Source organism: Drosophila melanogaster, chromosome 3L, assembly GCF_000001215.4.
Source record: "Drosophila melanogaster chromosome 3L".
NCBI classification, from domain to species: Eukaryota; Metazoa; Arthropoda; class Insecta; order Diptera; family Drosophilidae; genus Drosophila; species Drosophila melanogaster.
Window position 1 is genome coordinate 14,730,634 of NT_037436.4, and position 17,250 is coordinate 14,747,883.

The 17,250-nt window shown below is 39.7% G+C and overlaps 2 protein-coding genes across 5 annotated transcripts in view; one reads left to right on the forward strand and one right to left on the reverse strand.

The window, feature by feature from the left end:
• The window catches only part of ome (omega), a 75,030-nt gene extending 57,795 nt beyond the window's left edge, over nt 1-17,235 (forward strand). For 2 of the 4 annotated variants that reach the window (NM_001144483.2, NM_001274915.1), the window contains 8 exons: nt 13,556-13,810; nt 13,898-14,674; nt 14,795-15,248; nt 15,322-15,542; nt 15,602-15,771; nt 15,854-16,014; nt 16,075-16,280; nt 16,345-17,235. In NM_001144483.2, coding sequence (NP_001137955.1) covers nt 13,556-13,810; nt 13,898-14,674; nt 14,795-15,248; nt 15,322-15,542; nt 15,602-15,771; nt 15,854-16,014; nt 16,075-16,280; nt 16,345-16,461 — 2,361 coding nt within the window. In that variant the 3' untranslated portion in view covers nt 16,462-17,235. Of the gene's footprint in view, nt 1-5,409; nt 5,503-8,801; nt 9,516-13,555; nt 13,811-13,897; nt 14,675-14,794; nt 15,249-15,321; nt 15,543-15,601; nt 15,772-15,853; nt 16,015-16,074; nt 16,281-16,344 lie in introns of all 4 variants that reach the window. The other 2 variants (NM_001104136.2, NM_080000.4) reach the window with 2 other exon arrangements.
• On the reverse strand, nt 1,956-2,884 carry CG13471 (uncharacterized protein). The gene has a single exon (NM_140461.3). The coding sequence runs from the start codon at nt 2,814-2,816 to the stop codon at nt 2,016-2,018; it is 801 nt and encodes a 266-aa protein (NP_648718.1). The 5' UTR covers nt 2,817-2,884; the 3' UTR covers nt 1,956-2,015.
• Nucleotides 17,236-17,250: the final 15 nt, after the last annotated feature.

The following is a 17,250-nucleotide window of genomic DNA, read 5'->3' on the forward strand; positions in this document are numbered from 1 at the left end:
GAAAAGTTTGCCAGCGTTTAATATGAGTAAAGGATGCTAGAGGAAAAGAGAAAAAATCGTAGGAGTGACGAGTTGGGCGGAACGGGTACAGCGATAATAGAAAGAGACAGCTAGCTGATGCTAGCTTGACTTTCTTCAGCCAGAGACATTTGCATTTTTATTAAAATGAGAAATTGCAGCAGTTGCAGTTGACTGAAATGCTGTCTTCCTCGTGCAGGCGCCACAAGGATGGACAAAGGAGTGGGCCCCGGTAGGGGTTAAGGTGGTGCAATGGGGTTAAAGCGGGGCTAGATGGTAACGCGCTTTAAGGAGTGACACGAACTGTTAAACAATGGAAAATTAAGTTTTTATTTGATAGTATAAACAAATAAGATGACGTCCTCTTGTGGGTTTTGCGATCGCGCCAAATATAAATATTAAACTGGTCTTTGCCGTTTAAAATATCTAGTGTTTTATACTTCCGAAAACGTTATATGTACTTCTTAATTAATTGGGTTTAATCAATAGTGAACAAATATTCAAATGAAATTCCGATGAAACTCGAACTGCTATCGAGTTTAATATAAATCAACATCAAAAATGATGCAATAATATATATTGAACATAACACAACATAATTGAAATACTAACAAAACGGTGTAATGTTTCAAGCCATTTCCATTCATCAATTAACAATAATAATAGCATTCAAATGGTATGTGGTGCAGTGAACAGTGAAACTTTGAGGCAAACTACAGATAAACAATGGAAGTAAATCCGAAACCATATGCTCTCGGGTAAAATGGAAAATTGGAGTAGGAGTGTGGCTATAAATTTGGAACTCGACCAATGCCGAGTCTTCGGCTTGCTGCGTTGGCTGTTGAAATTTATATGCCAAGCCCTGCCAGCCTGGTCTAAAGCCAACCCACGCCTCTCCTCCACCAGGCTTCTCCTTTGTTATGCAAGTTAATCCTTTTTATAGCTATTGTTCAGCGCATCAACACGCCCCCCTTGAGCAGCACACGCAACCGCCCACGCCCTGTGCATTTGTTTCACAGAGGGAGTGATGAAAATGGCAGAAGGGGGTGGGGGGGGGTCTGCAGGCCGAAGGCGGCGAGGCGAGGGACTTTGGGGGTTAGCAGCAGCTGTGGCACATGTCAGTGCATTTTTCAACGGCTCCAAGAGGCGACACTGCCAAGCCAACATATTAGCTGCCACACATGCCGCACAGTGGGTTAAAGAAAGAACTAGGATGGTTGGGTAGTGTTGATACCATTGAGTATGCACTGTAAGCAAACAATGGTTACTAATCGTAATCGTAAACATACAAATTCTAGGCTGTCAAAGAAGGGCTTGAATATGGTCTTTTAAAATCCCCTTTGGGTAACCGCATCTATTACTAATTATTATTTATAATAATAAAGTTTTCAATTTGGAAAGTTGTCTCCTATATTTTCTCTCTGTGTGAGATTGGACTGTGGCCGGAGCTGATGCATGTGTAGCTACTGCTGATATCCTGAGCTGAAATCTGGCGCATGTTGCGGCCGCAGCAAGTGTTTGTGTGGCATGCCGCAAATTCATTATTATTTTCATCTTCCCACCCCCGCAGCTGCATATAAACACTTTGCCGTATGAAGTGGCAGTGGCTGCTTGGAAATCTAGGGAAAAACAATGGAGGAAAAGCTAGATGAAAAGACCTTAAAGACTTTCAACAAGTAGCAGGTCCAGTGGCGGCAACTCGAAAGCAAATTGCTTCCAGTTGTTATCAATTTTAGAAGACTTAACATCTTATGAAGTTCCCAAGCTGAATATTACAGCTCTTAAGTGAACGAAGTCAAGAGCTTAGCCTTTTACTTAAATAACTTTAGATATATTTGCTTAATTCTTTTTCATCATTCTGAGAAAAAGAGTAAAAATTGTATTCATTGCCCAATATTTTCATCCCCAGATAGTTATACTTTAAACGAAAATAAACTATGCTTTCTGTGAGTCCGACAGAACAATGACTCTTAATTTAATATAACACATTTTACAGCTTAAATGGGATACAACCATTCGGAGAGATGACTTGGAACAGTAGGCTTTCTATTCTTGCCATCGATTTGATCCTGTTCCTCATCACTGCTGCACTGGCTGCAATCGCTAACACTATTTGCCCGCGGCAGATCTTGAGCGATTTGAGCCAAATTCGATTGCTCAGCATTACTCAAAGCAGCTCGGTGTAAGGATGCGGCTCTCATCCTTCGAGCATGAAGTCGGGCATGAGCTCGAGCTATGCCATCTGCCCGCATGCGATTACGGCGTCTTTGAACTTCTTCGGGCGAGGGGCGAGAATTTTCTAGATCCTCCATGAATTCCGTGATCAGTCGAGTCATTTCCTGTCTCTCGCTAGGGGAGAGGGGACCCATAGGTTCGATAAGAGTGAAGTTCTCTGGCTGGAATCGGCCGTAAGGACGGTTGATCACTTCCGGATCGGAGCTCAATCGTCTCCTTATTACTTGCCATATGGGTAATGGAGGTGATTGTGATGCTGATGGTGTGGACGTAATGGTGGCATGGGGTATCAAGTTGGTGGTACCTTGCACAGGTCGCAAGCCGAAAAGTCCGGTATCGAGATCATGGTTGGATACTTCGGATCCTGATGATTGACTGCCATCCACCGTGGTGGTTGATAACGATAGCGATAACGAATCCGTATCCGTATCTGAATCCGATGTACTTCCCAGAATTTCATTGGCATTTAGGTCACCCGAAGCGAACGATAGAGTGCGTTCTTCCTCAGACTCCTCACTGTCCAACTCTACCTCTGCAAACCATTCGGTTTCGGATGATGACATCTTAATAATCGATAAAAAAGGCCAGGTGGGTCAACAAAAAATAAAATGACTGATTCAAGAAAGTTCCGAATAGCTTGTGTTCAGAGATTTGAAGTTTAAACGCCGGCCACAATGTCAATAGTATTTTTTTTTTTGTAAACTAATTATTGATCATACGGTATTTAAATACGATTATTTCCGTTAAGTGTGTTCTAAACTCTATTATGTTCAAATAAATTAAATTATATTATTATTATTATTATTAAATTTAAAATTAAAATAAAATAAAACAAAGAATAGTTAGTATACGGCACTCGAAGCTTACAATTGTATTTTCCAAGCCAAGTGGTTTTTGACTTTTAGGTCTAGAGTTTTCAATTTGATTTATAATGCTATACTTGCCACCTTGGGCAGCGATTATAAATATACATATATACATATGCATATATGATCAAACTCACTTTATTATCTCTTATATAGTAACTGCAATGGTGAAACTGTTTCTGAGTCCCAGCAAAAGAAATCATCTGGAATGTATTACCATTCTGTCAGTCTACATGCTTACTAGCAGCGAAGTGGCTTTTATAATGCTTAAAAATGGAATTTGATTGTAAAAAATTATTCTGTAGCTATCGTGTTTTTTATCCGATTTTCGTGTCCCCTAAATGTTCCGTCAAACTTTCATCGACCGGTAATTAATTGCAGTTTCAACAGAATTTCATTGCCCCCAACTTAAGTTCAAATGTATTGGAAAAGATGGAGAATTGTTGTGCATGAAGGTCTTCCCTTTTTGGTTTCTGTGAGTGACTGCCCCCTGGCTTTTCAAGTTAAGTGAATTGTGTAAAATTGATGAAACTTCTGTTGGGGTTTTCCCTGTTCCCCGTCCGATTTTCCCCAACGTTTGTTTGTTTGGCCATCCGCTGCCCGTCGGTTGCCACTTGCAATTTCTCGTTTTCGCACTTGACAAATGCACAAATGAAAAATCAAACAGTCCGTCGAGCACATTGCATCTGTTGGATTAGCAGACAAGTTTCAAAGGCAACCATTCTCGACTGGGGGGAGCCAGTAATCGTTGCTTCTATATCAATAACCAGGCCGATTTGTCAGTTGAGCGTGGCTTACCCCTCATTTGGGGACAACAAATTACTAGCCGCTTTTAAGCTCATTAATATTTAATGCATTTAGGCAGCCTGGCAGCTGTGACCGCCACTAAGAAACATTATGCTCCACCTCAACCGCAACTTAAGCAACTTAAATGGGCCGTTTTCAAATATTTATTTGCCTTGGTCAGTTGTACATAAAATGACTAAATGGATAGAAAGTCGTTAAGGATTAAAGTGGCGCGTGTATTCAAGTTAAGTCAAACAATTTTGCCAAGTCTGAGGCACAACAAAATATTTGTCAAGCGATCTTTAAAAACTATTAAATAATTTGTGTAATAAATTATTAGCCCATTGCAGGCACAAGTTTTAAGTAAATGCTTTAAAAGTGTATTTTGACCTCCTTCGATAACATCAAAGTTTTTCTTGGACGCTTTTTTCGCATCCGTTTGACAATTTAGAAATATATTTTATGCACATTACCACAAAGGTCGCAGCACATTTATCACATTTGTTGTTTAGCTGTGTGTCCTGTTCTGTTTTTGTTGACTCGTTTTTTTTTTTTGTTCGTTTCGTTACCATTTGCCATTGGGGATGCTGTGCTTTTATCTTCGCTTCCAGTTGGCTTTGCTCCACTCACCTACGTTGGCTGTCTCTTTATAGTCGGCTACGCAATTCAATTTATTTGGTATTTCTTATTTATTTTACTTTTTTCAACTTTTTCCTCCATTCTCTGGGCTCTTGGGTTCGCTTGGCTCGCTTTGGCACTGACAATTGAAAAACCGCAGTCAGGCGGGCAAACAAACCAACCGACAAACAAACAAACAAACAGGCAAACAAACGTTTATAAACGCGGCCATTCTCATTGTACAACGGGGCGTATGAGTTACGAGTTATGTGCAATGCGACGTTTGGCTGTCTGTGTGGCTGCCACAAAAACTTCTTGGTGTGTCTTCGTTCCTTTCTCAATTGCGATTTTCTTGGTTTGTTTGTTTGCTCATTTAAATTGTTTAATTTGCATTAAGTGACAGGCAGCAGTTAAATTAAAATTACTCGCGCCCTTGAAGAACGTGTGGCATAAAAGAATGAAAAACATATCAAATATATTGACCAAGCGAAACTGCCTGTTATATGAACATTTTCACTCGTAAAACTAAATCAAAAATAGCTTGGCAACAAATTTAAACCAATAATTTCTAAAACACATATGTATGTTATAACCAAAAATATGAAGAAAAAGAACGTATTGTAATAAATCCAGGCATCAATTAAAACGCCCCGAAAAATCTACGACGAAGTGAAAACGTTTCCATCCAGATGGGAACATTTTGGAAAAGCATGTGAAATGCAAATAAAATGTATGCAATAAATCATTGCTAAAATGTCAGAAAAAATTCCGAAGAAATGTACGTGGAATGCAAAACGAGAATTGCCGAACTGGAAACTGAATGAAATACCAAACAATATATATTTCTATATAAATAAAATCAACTTTATACCCTTTTTTGATGCAGCTGCAAAGTTAAGCGCGGGAAGCTAAGTAATTAAAATCCGATAAAATGTCTGGTAATGATGTTTCGGTGACTGAAACAGCACAGAGCGATCAGGTATGTAATCTACACAACTCTGGCATATTTTATCTCTACATTAATATAATACCGCCCCCCCAAAAAAAAGATTGTTTCCCCAAACAAATAGCCACAATACCACCACACATTATTTATACGAAAAATATTGCATGCATTTAAAGCCATCACCGCTATGAATACAGTAATGGTAATGAAACCCTTTGATCCCACGCCATTTAAGTATCAACTTTTGTTTACATATTCACTGTTTGATTGCTGGCACGGTTTATATTTGCTATGATTTTTGCAGACCGATTTTCGGTTGCATTTTGTTCCGGATATTTTCCAAAAACCATTGTTTGTGCTGCATATTTTATAGTTGCCCTTTCAAGAAGGATGAGGGCACCATAAGTGGTTAGGTGATACCACACTCCCGTTCTGTTTGAATATTCATTTTTTTCCAACAATGATTTTTCTATGTGTGCCCGTTGGTTTTTTTTTTCTTATTTTTGCATACATTATGGGCATATTTAAGGCAATTCAGGGCTTTATTCACATAGCACTTAAAACATATTTATGCATTTGGTTATTTTGTTGAAATTTTATTGCTTACATTTAGGTGTCTGGCACACGTACGCACATGCCCATACTTGATGGGCTGTGGGTTTTTGTGTCAAAGAAAAATAATTTATTATGGCTACGCATTCTAGATTTAGTATTCCAGTTGAAAATGTTTTCATGGGACCAGCTTAAAGGAGTTATATATTTCTCATGGGAAATGAGAATGGATAAAATTCAAGAAGGTTTTTAGAAAAAAAAATTGAGTCAGCTTAACTGGTTTTAAGGTTTTGTAAAAGATCTTTAATCTGTTTATTTACTTTATTTATATTTCATTAAATTGTTCTGTTAAAAATAGCATGCGTTAAATTTGTACAAACCGTGTATGGAGTTATGAAAGGAGTTTAATGGTAAAATCAAATTTTAATTAAATAAAACTTATTAATATTGTTAGTTGGTTGAACAAACATATATGTGTATTTAACGAATCGTGGATACGAGCAAAAAAATTTCACGACCTTGTGTCCCTTTTGTCGGCAACTCAATTACATATTGGTTATGACAAGTTTTTGGCGCTGCCAGCGCCAATTAACATGATTCGTTACCATGTTTCCAGTATCCTTCAGATGAGCTGCCAAAAATCAAGCCATCGTTGCCTACTTTTTGGCACACTGATCAAGCACTAATCAAATAGGAACCTCAAAGCATACAGCCAGCCAGCCAGCCAGCGAGCTCATGGCAAATTGTTTGGTATTTACATATCATTTGTGTACATCCCAGCCCCTCCTTTTTGCCCCTTTCTAACTCTTTCGCCCCCGGAAAGAGAACCCAAAGACTGCTCATTACGCCAGACGACATCGGAAGATTGTGGGCCGGAGGTCGGAGGCTGGCCAACTGGAGATAACTGGGGAATGGGAAAGAAGCCGTGACACAGTTAAAGGGCGAGTGTGCAAAAATTTTGCTGGTGCCCTGCCAAGTGGGCTAACGATTTTGTGTCCGCTTTGTCTGCGTCTATGGGAAGATACACTGCGAGAAAAGCTAATAACATTCCGACTAAAGAAAGTCCAACCAACGTATAACTTTTCCGTTTATAGAAGATTCTGAAAATAAACTTGTATATTTATTAAAATTGTTTTCCAAAGAGCTGTATTTGTAAGCATTTTTAGTTTCTTGAAAGAAAGACAACTATATAAACTAATTCCAAACACTTTATTTATAAATTGTTACACTTTTTTTTTGTACTTATTAACTTAATTTCTCTGTGTGTCGATGTGTTTGAGAGCGAGGCGGTCGACATTTGGTCGTTATTTGATCATCATTAGTGATACGAATCGGTCGGGGTCTGAGCGTAAGTAAAGTGGGGTCGCCTGCATGTGGGCTCCTCTTCATTGTCCCCTGGCCACCTCAACCCTTACACTATCCTGCACGTATCCCCGTAACCCCCTCCCGCATGGCAGGGTTCAGAGGTCGCGCCTCGATTTGCTTGGCTGCACCGAAAAGTTGCAACAAAAGTTTCGTTCAACCGTTCGGACCGGTCTTTGTGTTGAGCTTGACTTGGTTGGCTCTTTGATTAAACCCAAAATCCGGCGGGAGTTGCCGAGGAACCGAAAGGATGATGCGGGGTGGGGTGGTTCGGGGGCGATAGGTTGGTTTACGTAGCGCTATAGTGTAATTAAATAATTGCGGTGAGCACAGGACTCGCCAAACCAAATCGAGCTAATGTATTTGGCGCAAAATCTCACTCGGTCCATTTTTCTTTGGTTTTTTTTTTTTGGTTTTTTTCCCTCCATTTCGTTTTATATGGATTTTTGGTATGGTATTTCTTTTTGGACCGCACTGCCATAGTTTTTGGCTCGTTCAAGTTTGACTTTGTTATTTACTTTAACCCGACTTTGGCGCAAATTTCATTTCATAACTTAGTTTTCGTGGTTTTCCCGATGGGGGATTTAAGAATTGCTGTTGATCTAATTTGTTGAGGTAAAAATGTTGGGTGAACCAAAGCAGTTGGCCAAACTTTGTGTTCACTACCTAAGTTTAGTTGTACCAAGTCCTCAACGATTATTATCATGCATTAAAAACAAGTTTTACTTTCTTGCATGTTTTACCAGAAGAGATATTAACTAGTTTTTAAGAACTATTGTATAACATTTATTTTTAGATAGTTATGGAAAACATTGTTTCATGTATACTATTCCTAAGAAATATTTTTATGAAATTTGTTAAACTTTTTTTAAGTTAAAAGTAATGTAGTTGTTCTTATTACGTTGACACAATGATTTGAAGTTAAATATACTACAATGTCTGTTCCACTTATAAAATCGTTTTAATAGAAGCTTACATAAATATTTGCTGATAAGCTTTTTCTTCTCAGCGTTTCTTTTGTTTTTACGATAACTCAATACTTCACTTTATTTTCTAAAATAAAAATTGCTTTTAGAACTCTCCGGAGTCGTACTTGCAATCCTATTAAAATCCCTTTTATATTATGCTGCAGTTCAGAGGTTGGAAAATAAATCTACCACGTTGTTTTGTATCCTTTGTGTTGTGTTCCGTCTTGTAGTTACCGCTTGCCCCTTTGTTGCCGCCACAATTTGTTTTTGCCGTTGCTTTGAGCCTTACAACCACCCACACAAGCACACGACCACCCATGTCCACCATATGGAGTATCCCTGCGGGGAAAGCGATTTAACAGGATGCTGTCCACAAACCAATTTTATGTGTGTGTTCCTTTTCTCCCCGCCGAAAAATAAAAAATAAAAAAAAAACAAAAAAACAACAAGTTTCATCTGCCAACCACTGCCAATGCAGCTGCACATCATCAATATTATCGCTTCCACAAGCAACAGCAGCAGCAACATCAGCATCACCACCAACAACAACAGAGCTGCCTGCGACAGCAGCAAAGACAATTGCAATGGGAGCAGCAGCAGCATCAGCAGCTGCAACATCAACTGACCAACAGCTCCAGCGAATTCGATGAGTTCCATTGGCCCAGCAAGCAGACGGGTGGCGAAAATCTGGGTGGCAAAATCTATATAACACCCGCAGACATACCGCCGCCACCACAACCGCCCCATCAAAGTGGCAGCAACAGTCACAGCCACCACAATGGCAGCAACAGACAGCAGCAGCAACACCAGCAACATCCGCACTCCCTTCACTCCCACATCCATCCACATCCGCATCCGCACCACCAGCATGGACATCGCACACCGCCGCACCGCTGCAAATGCGAACATCCGTCCATCGAACTGATGGGCTACGAGGACTCAGTCATCGCCACCGCCACCGCCAGCAATACCGCCGCCAATGTGGGCGTGGCTGGGGGCGGAGGCGTGGGACGCCACCAGCATCCGCCCTACTACTACAAGGCTGCGGTGGGGCGACGTTCGAGCGCCAAGCTGCACGAATCCATGCTGGGCGGCGGGAGCAGTCTGGAGGACGACGACGGGACCAGTGCCGGCAGCTTCGGGGAGGGCATGTCGCGGTTCAAGGTAAGACAGGGAAACAGAGATGACCAGATTTCCAAGACACAGAATGCTCTTGGCGCATGGTAAGGCATAAAGGAGGCACAAAAGTGGACCAAATTGTGGTTTCTGCTCCAAAGTGTTCTAAGTGAGCTGGGCATTTACCATCTATCCAATTAGTTGTATTTATTGTTATTAACAAACATTTAAGATTTTGATCATTGAATATTGTAGAATTGATATTTGAAAAAGAGTTAAGTACGTCTTTAATCTTTCTCAAAAATAAATAATTATTTATAGTTCGAACTACTTCATTTCCAACATCAACTTGGTTGTTTTGATTAGTTTTCACCCAGTGACTACCAAACTACAATTACTAAAAACTAAAGCATTTGTTTAACAAAATATTCCAACAATTGAGCTTATACATCCAAACTGTCAACTCTAACGCAAACACAAGCGCAAAGCACTGACAATGGACGAACATTTGGCGATGTGTTTGAATGCCCAGCGAGCTCAGTAATTAAATTGATTTGTTCATGAGTGCGAAAATGAGCCGCTGATTGACCACAATGGCCCATTCTGATAAACACAAGATGAATGGAGAAATGAGCAGCTAATACATCAATCGAAACTGTGGGAGCGTTTGTGGTTCGATGGGAGTGGGAGATCTCTCTGTGGTTTGCCATCAACAGGTGGTCAATGAAGGACAGACTGATGGTAGTCAATACAATATGGTGCTGTGTAGTACATATGATAGCAGAGCAATTTCAATTCAAATTGACATAAATTTCAAGTGAATTATGTATATTCATAATAATATATGTTCAACATTGAAGGGATCTGCTTAGGAAATTTAAATTGAATTAATCTTTTAACTTCTATGAAAACCTTTATAAAGCTTCCATCCATTTATTCCTTTTCAATGCTACTATATTAAATACATGACTTTCCGCTCTCGCATGCCTTAATCACTAACTAACCTCAATGTCTTCTAGAACCAAGTAATTATGTTTAGCACCCAAGTTCAACTTACGATGTGTGTCTCATTAGTTAAACACGCTTAAATGTGTGCACAATTAGCAGAATAAAAAGTAGGAAAAAACGGAAGCCCAAAGGACTAAAACACACCCATGACAAGGCAAATTAATTAATTTTGTGCCAGTTTAATGAAAAGCCAAACGAACAACAAACCAAAAGGCAGGAAAAACTCAGCCAGACAAGGGGTCATCAATTTTTTCTGTGTTGTCCTGTCTAAGGGGATTGGAATGTAGTCCTTGAATTGTTGTCAAGCCTCTCACGTCATGGCGATTATGTCCTGACAGAAACATGCCAATATAAGAGGCTAAACAAAAAGCGAAGCTTAACAAGTATACGACATGTGGTGCAATACGAATGAAAAAGCCCCCGTTGCACTTGGCTGGTAAAAACTGCAACCAATTGCCGGAAGTCCAGCAAACGATTAGTGTTCCGCTAAGGGATCAAGCGAGAACTGTACTCTCAAAAACCTTTTAGTTTCATATTTATTTAATGAATCGACGAAGTCTGGGAAGTGGAGTGTGAGTTGAGTACAGGTAGCAAACTAATTGCGCCACATTGTGCATCGAATTCAATGGGAAATCCCCAAACAATCAAGCCGAAAGAAATTCGGATTGGTCATCGATATGATTGGAGTTGGCCAAGCGTTGCTCCGATGGATACAATTTTATGAACGGAACCAGGCGTATCAGGATGTCTTTATTTATGTCGAAGATGAAGTGATCTCTCGGGAATCCTTTAGGATGAGTGAATATACACTAGTTGATTTACGTTCACAATGATAACGATATGTGTATATTTTATTTGTAATTAGTTAAGTTTATATTTATTTATTTAAGAATTTTTTAAGTTGTATCACCAGATTTTATCTTACGTTAAGTACATATGTATATGTATATGTAATGTAAACTTAATTTATTTCCTTAGTTATTATGCATACTTTTCAAAGTGCTTCTAGTTTACAAACTTCACATAGACAAAACAAATAAAACTAATTAACGAATTGGCATAACAAAAATCCACTTGCAATTTGAATAAACTTGCTGATTCACAAACCCAAATTCCCATCGCAATGAAATCCAAGAGGAACCATAAATTCTATGTACGTATGCCATGCGGAAGCATATAAAATGCTGCAAACTTCTAACTAACATGTCTTTGACGTTGCCAGTTGTGCCTCCATAGGGCTATATATTATCCCAGAGATTTGGGGATTGGCTACGTGGTCAGCGGGGAATCCCCTACACGTGTCGTTGATTTCCGAAAAAAAACGAGAACAATTTCGACTCTATCCTTTGGCTTTTGCCATTTTGGTCGTGGATTTTCGCAAAGCTTCCACAAAGTGCAGGTATTAAATGTATGCAGAGTGTATATGTACGTATATACATCTGAAAATGTGTGAATGCCAAAGGTGCAGTCGTGCTTGTTATATAATGAGTGGAGTTTCCAAAATTCTGGTTCTGTGTTCAATATGATACTATTATTAGTGTTGGCCACGCCAACAACTAGCATCTACTGTGCAGGTTAGAATAATAATGTTCATCTAAAACGATTTATATTAAGAATTTTAGAGTTTTCTGAGATATGATGACAATGATATATTAAATTACAGATCCATTTTATAAGCCCCCTTTTTTTTCGATTTCCGAATAGTATTGTTATTGATTTTATTTCACCTATATGAATTGAGTTGGTACTATATTTATTGAATAAGCAGGGAATGAAGCAAAACGACAAAATACATACCCACAATTGAACTATGGTTGTCATTCACCAACCTTCAGCTCGAACCAATAAATCCCATTAAGTCATGACAAGAAACAGTCATACCGCAAATCTGTTGACATGATTCGGCGAAAAAAAAGGAAAACATAAATAAATAAAATGCATAAGCATTTCGTCTAATAATACATTTCAACAGCTCAATTATCGCATCGAAGTCTATCTGAATATGTAAGTGGAAAACTGAAACAAAAGCGCTGAATTTCTTTGTCTTTTTTTGGGTGTGGACAACAGCAATTACTTAGTCGCGTAATGTAAAATTATGTAAAAGATACAAATAGGCGAAACACCGCAGACAAATCCAACAAAATATACTCGATACGAAAAAAAGCCATAAGTGGGTTTATTTCACTTACGTCACGCAGCAATTGCCCGAGCCACTGGGTATCCCCTTTCCCCCCTTTTAACACCTATCCAACCTGAGTGTATATATGTATATATTATATATATACTCAGTATACTGACCAGAGCATAAACCAGTTATCGTCGACCCAGTCTAAAGCTGGTTAACAAAAAACTACTTTCATTTTCTCTCTACACTTTGCGCACTCATTTGGCTGCCGTCCCTCTCCCTATAAAATGTATATATATACATAACTCTATCCCCAATATCTTCTTTCATATCGTATGCATTTTGCTTTGCTTTCGAGCGATTTGAGTGGAAACACGTTGAGTGAATGGGTATGAATGAGAAAGAAAAAGTCATTGCGCATGCGCAACGTCACTTTCCTCATCAAGCGAAGTATATAAGCATATATGTACGTGCCTGGAGCCGCTGATTTGGCAAAAGATTGTACCCAAATTGGCCAAAGTGCGCATTTCGTTCAAGCCCTATTTTCTGGGCTGGCCAAGTTGCGCTTTTTGGTCAGCGCAGAAGAAATGTGGCTGATTACATAGAAATGTGAATGGAAAACGAGGAATGGTGGGCCATTTAAAATAGGATCCAATTTCCCGGCATGGAGAAAGGGGTTAACGAACTCATGGGTTAACATTTCGAAAGTGCATTCCCTTTGTATGTAAATGTACTTTAATTATGTTACTTTCAAATTTGTTGTGTTAAACTTGGATGTTGATTAAAACTTGTGGAAAGGGTCAACGTAAATTCAATTATGATTCGATCCCCAAAAGCAGGAAACTTACTTGTTCCCTTTGAGAAATTATAATTATTATTATAAATTATAATTTTGAATAATACCACCTTCTGATAAATATGATATTAATAATTTTAATATTTTTGTTTTATATAGAATCTAATGCATACCAAGGAGAAGAAGCGCCGGGTGCGAATCATCCTGACTGTTGTAACCACGGTCATAGCGGTTGCTCTATTGGCCACGGCCCTGGTTTTCATTCTCCGGACGGATGAAAAGGATGCCGACGACTCTGACTCAAACTCAAACAATGCCATCGATTTGGAGGATGTGCTAAGTGGTCAACTATATGCCAAGCGATTCAACGGCAGCTGGAGCAATGGAAACAGTCTCATTTACAAGGAGAATACGGTAGGTTTAACATTCGAACAGTCATTAAAAAGGGTACAAGTTGTATAAGTGATAACATTGATATTATTATCTCAATATTAAATACAGTCCATCATGGAGTTCGATGCCAAGACGGGTGAACGTTCCATCCTGCTGGAAGATGCGCAACATTATGTCCTGTACGAAAAGTCCGCCGATGGGGAGTTCCTTTTGCTGGCAAAGAACTACAAGAAGAACTTCCGGTACAGCTTTCTAGCTGAGTACGATCTGTACAATCTGAACACAAAAGAATTCATCCAGTTGACCATCCAAAACGAGCAGCACTACCTGAGCATGGTCCAATGGTCACCGGTGGGAAATGCCCTTGTGATCAATTACGATCGGAATCTGTACTACAAGGAGAGTGCATTGGCGCAGGAGATTGCCCTCACTAGCGATGAACAAGCGGGTATACTGAATGGCATTCCCGATTGGGTGTACGAGGAAGAGGTATTCAGCTCCAATGTGGCCACCTGGTTCAACCCATCGGGCACCCAATTGGCCTTCATCAAGTTCGACGATTCGTCCACTCACCTGATCAATTTCCCCTACTACGGAGATGCCGGCGATTTGCGCTATCAGTATCCACTGCATCAGGTCATCGCCTATCCAAAGGCTGGTTCCTCGAATCCGCGGGTGGAACTGGTGATGGTCGATCTAAAGAGAGCCGTTGCTGGTGGAGATTTCGTGACCGTGATGCCGGTTCCGTCGGCCCTCAACACGGAAACGGACTACATTGTCACCGTGGTCAGTTGGGTGGACGATGACAACGTTCTGTCCATCTGGATGAACCGCATTCAAAATGCCGCCTATGTCGTCACCTTCGACGGACTCAACAGGAAAGTGGTAAGTAAAGTATTATATAATATAAAAAAGTATAATTACTGATAAAGTAAATAGTACAATGTTGAAGTATTGTAAATAATAGTCTAAATTAATTAAAATAATATCTTTTTTGCTCCGCAGATTTATAGTGCCGAATCGAAGACCGGTTGGGTTGATCTCTATACCGCTCCGTTCCGTAACCGCAATGGATCCCGTCTGGCCTTCGTCCTGCCGCACAACAACTATAAGCACGTCCAGCTCCTGAGCTCCACGGTGGCCAGTTCCGAGCCACAAGCACTGGAGCCCCTGACCGAGGGCAAGTATGTGGTGGACAGCATCCTCCACTGGGACGGAAAGAACGACATCATATTCTACACGGCCAACACAGAGGATCATCCCGAGCAGCTGCATCTGTACGCCATTCGGGCACTGGCCAAGCAGAGTCCCAAGTGCCTCACGTGCAACCTTATCAAGTCCGGGGATGTGCAACAGACCTACTTCTCGGCCACTTTCAACGACAATAACCACATTGTGATCACCTCTCTGGGACCTGGAATACCCACAACCCATATATACGAGTGGAAATATGAGAACTGTAAGTACAAAACTACATTTAATAATAATTTATTTCTTATTTTTTAATATTTATATTTAATCTTGTTGTTTAGCTCAAGTTGTCATCTCTAAAGTCCTCGACTGGGAAACCAATGAAAGCCTGCGTGCCAAACTGAAGGGCGTGGCTCTACCTTCCCACAAAATTCTAACCGTAGACATTGACGGCGGCTTTCAGGCAAAGGTGCTCCTCCAGCTGCCGCCCAACTTGGACACAAGTGGCGCAACCAAGTATCCCATGCTCGTGGATGTCTATGGTGGCCCAGATTCCTATTCTGTAAGTTCAGCTAGAGTTCTAAGAAGTTTGCTAGCATTAAAAAATTAAAAATATTTTAGGTTACCAACAAATGGATGGTGGACTGGGGCACATATTTGAGCTCCAATCAGTCTGTGATCTATGCCAAGATCGATGGTCGTGGCTCCGGACTCCGTGGAGAGAGTCTACTCCATGCCATCTACTTAAAGTTGGGCACCGTGGAGATCAGCGATCAGATCAACGTAACTCAGTAAGTAATTGGAAAATGCAAAAAAAAAAAACCTTTAACAAAAAGACTAATTATTATTTGAACTTGCCACCTTTTTTTTTAGAAAACTCTCTACGCTGTTTAACTACATTGATCCCGATCACGTTGGCATTTGGGGCTGGTCATATGGTGGCTACGCGGCTGCCATGGCTCTGGCCAATGATGAAGCCAAGGTGTTCAAGTGTGCAGCCTCGATAGCTCCAGTCACGGATTGGGCTTACTATGGTGGGTCTAACGCAACCCTTAAACATTTGACTTAACTAAAAGTGTATACTTTCTCAACAGACTCCATTTACACAGAGCGCTATATGGGTCTTCCCAACACGAATGAGCTGGGCTATGCCAACTCTAGACTGAGCACAATGGCCGTGAAGCTGAGGGGTAAGAAGTACCTTCTGGTACATGGCACACTGGATGATAATGTGCACTACCAGCAGGCCATGATATTGGCCAAGAATCTGGAGCGTCAAGATATTCTCTTCAAGCAGATTGTGAGTATAAGACTAAAGAGCTAGTCTCAAAAGGATTTTTCGTTACAATTTTGTAATCTTTTAGAGCTACGCTGACGAGGATCATGGACTGTCCAATGTGCGACCCCATTTGTATCATTCATTGGATCGCTTCTTTGGCGAATGTTTTGCCAGCAGTCGCCTAATGAAAAGTGCCAAATAATCAGGGCAATAATTGTGCAACATAACATAAACATTGATAAAAAAAAAAAGAACACTGACATAATAGACATTATAGTTATAATTGCCAGATAATATCTAATGATTAGCTATGTTCTGCGATCATTTTTCAGCTGCTACTAGAGAAGTGAGAAACAAAAATTGGTACTTAAAAATTGAATAGATTTGCAAAAGTAAACGAGATCTTTAAACAACTAATTAATCAAAGAACTTAAACTGATGCAAAGTTCAAAATGCTTAAACAGAAAAGTTAAACAAAAACTATAAACCAACATTAATGCAGGTCCAAAAGTGTTATAAGATAACTTGGAACAATAATCTTTTCAAATTGCATTTTAAGACATTTTTATCTTAAAGAGAACAGGATAGCTGCAAATAGCTGCAATTAAAGGAAAATATTGTCTAGCTAGTGCCTGATTACATGCTAATGAAAATCAACATTTTTGTAGATATTGCAATTCAATTACAAATTACAAATTGTGTATTCAAAGACCTCCAAGCGCCCCAATTTAAGCTTACCAATCGTAGGACAGACATTTTAAATGGTAACCGCAACGTGTAAATTAAATATAAAAAAAAACAAGGTAGTACGTAATTTTTGTAGCTTTTTAGTTTGCTACTTGTAAAAAAAAGAGTAATAAAATTTGTAAATAGTTAAAAGAGATAGCTGTTAAATGGCTTTTTGTATATTAGAAAAGAACATTGTGTATAGGCAACCGTTACAAAGGCAACAAACAATAAATAGATAAAACAATTCAAATCGCCACTGAGT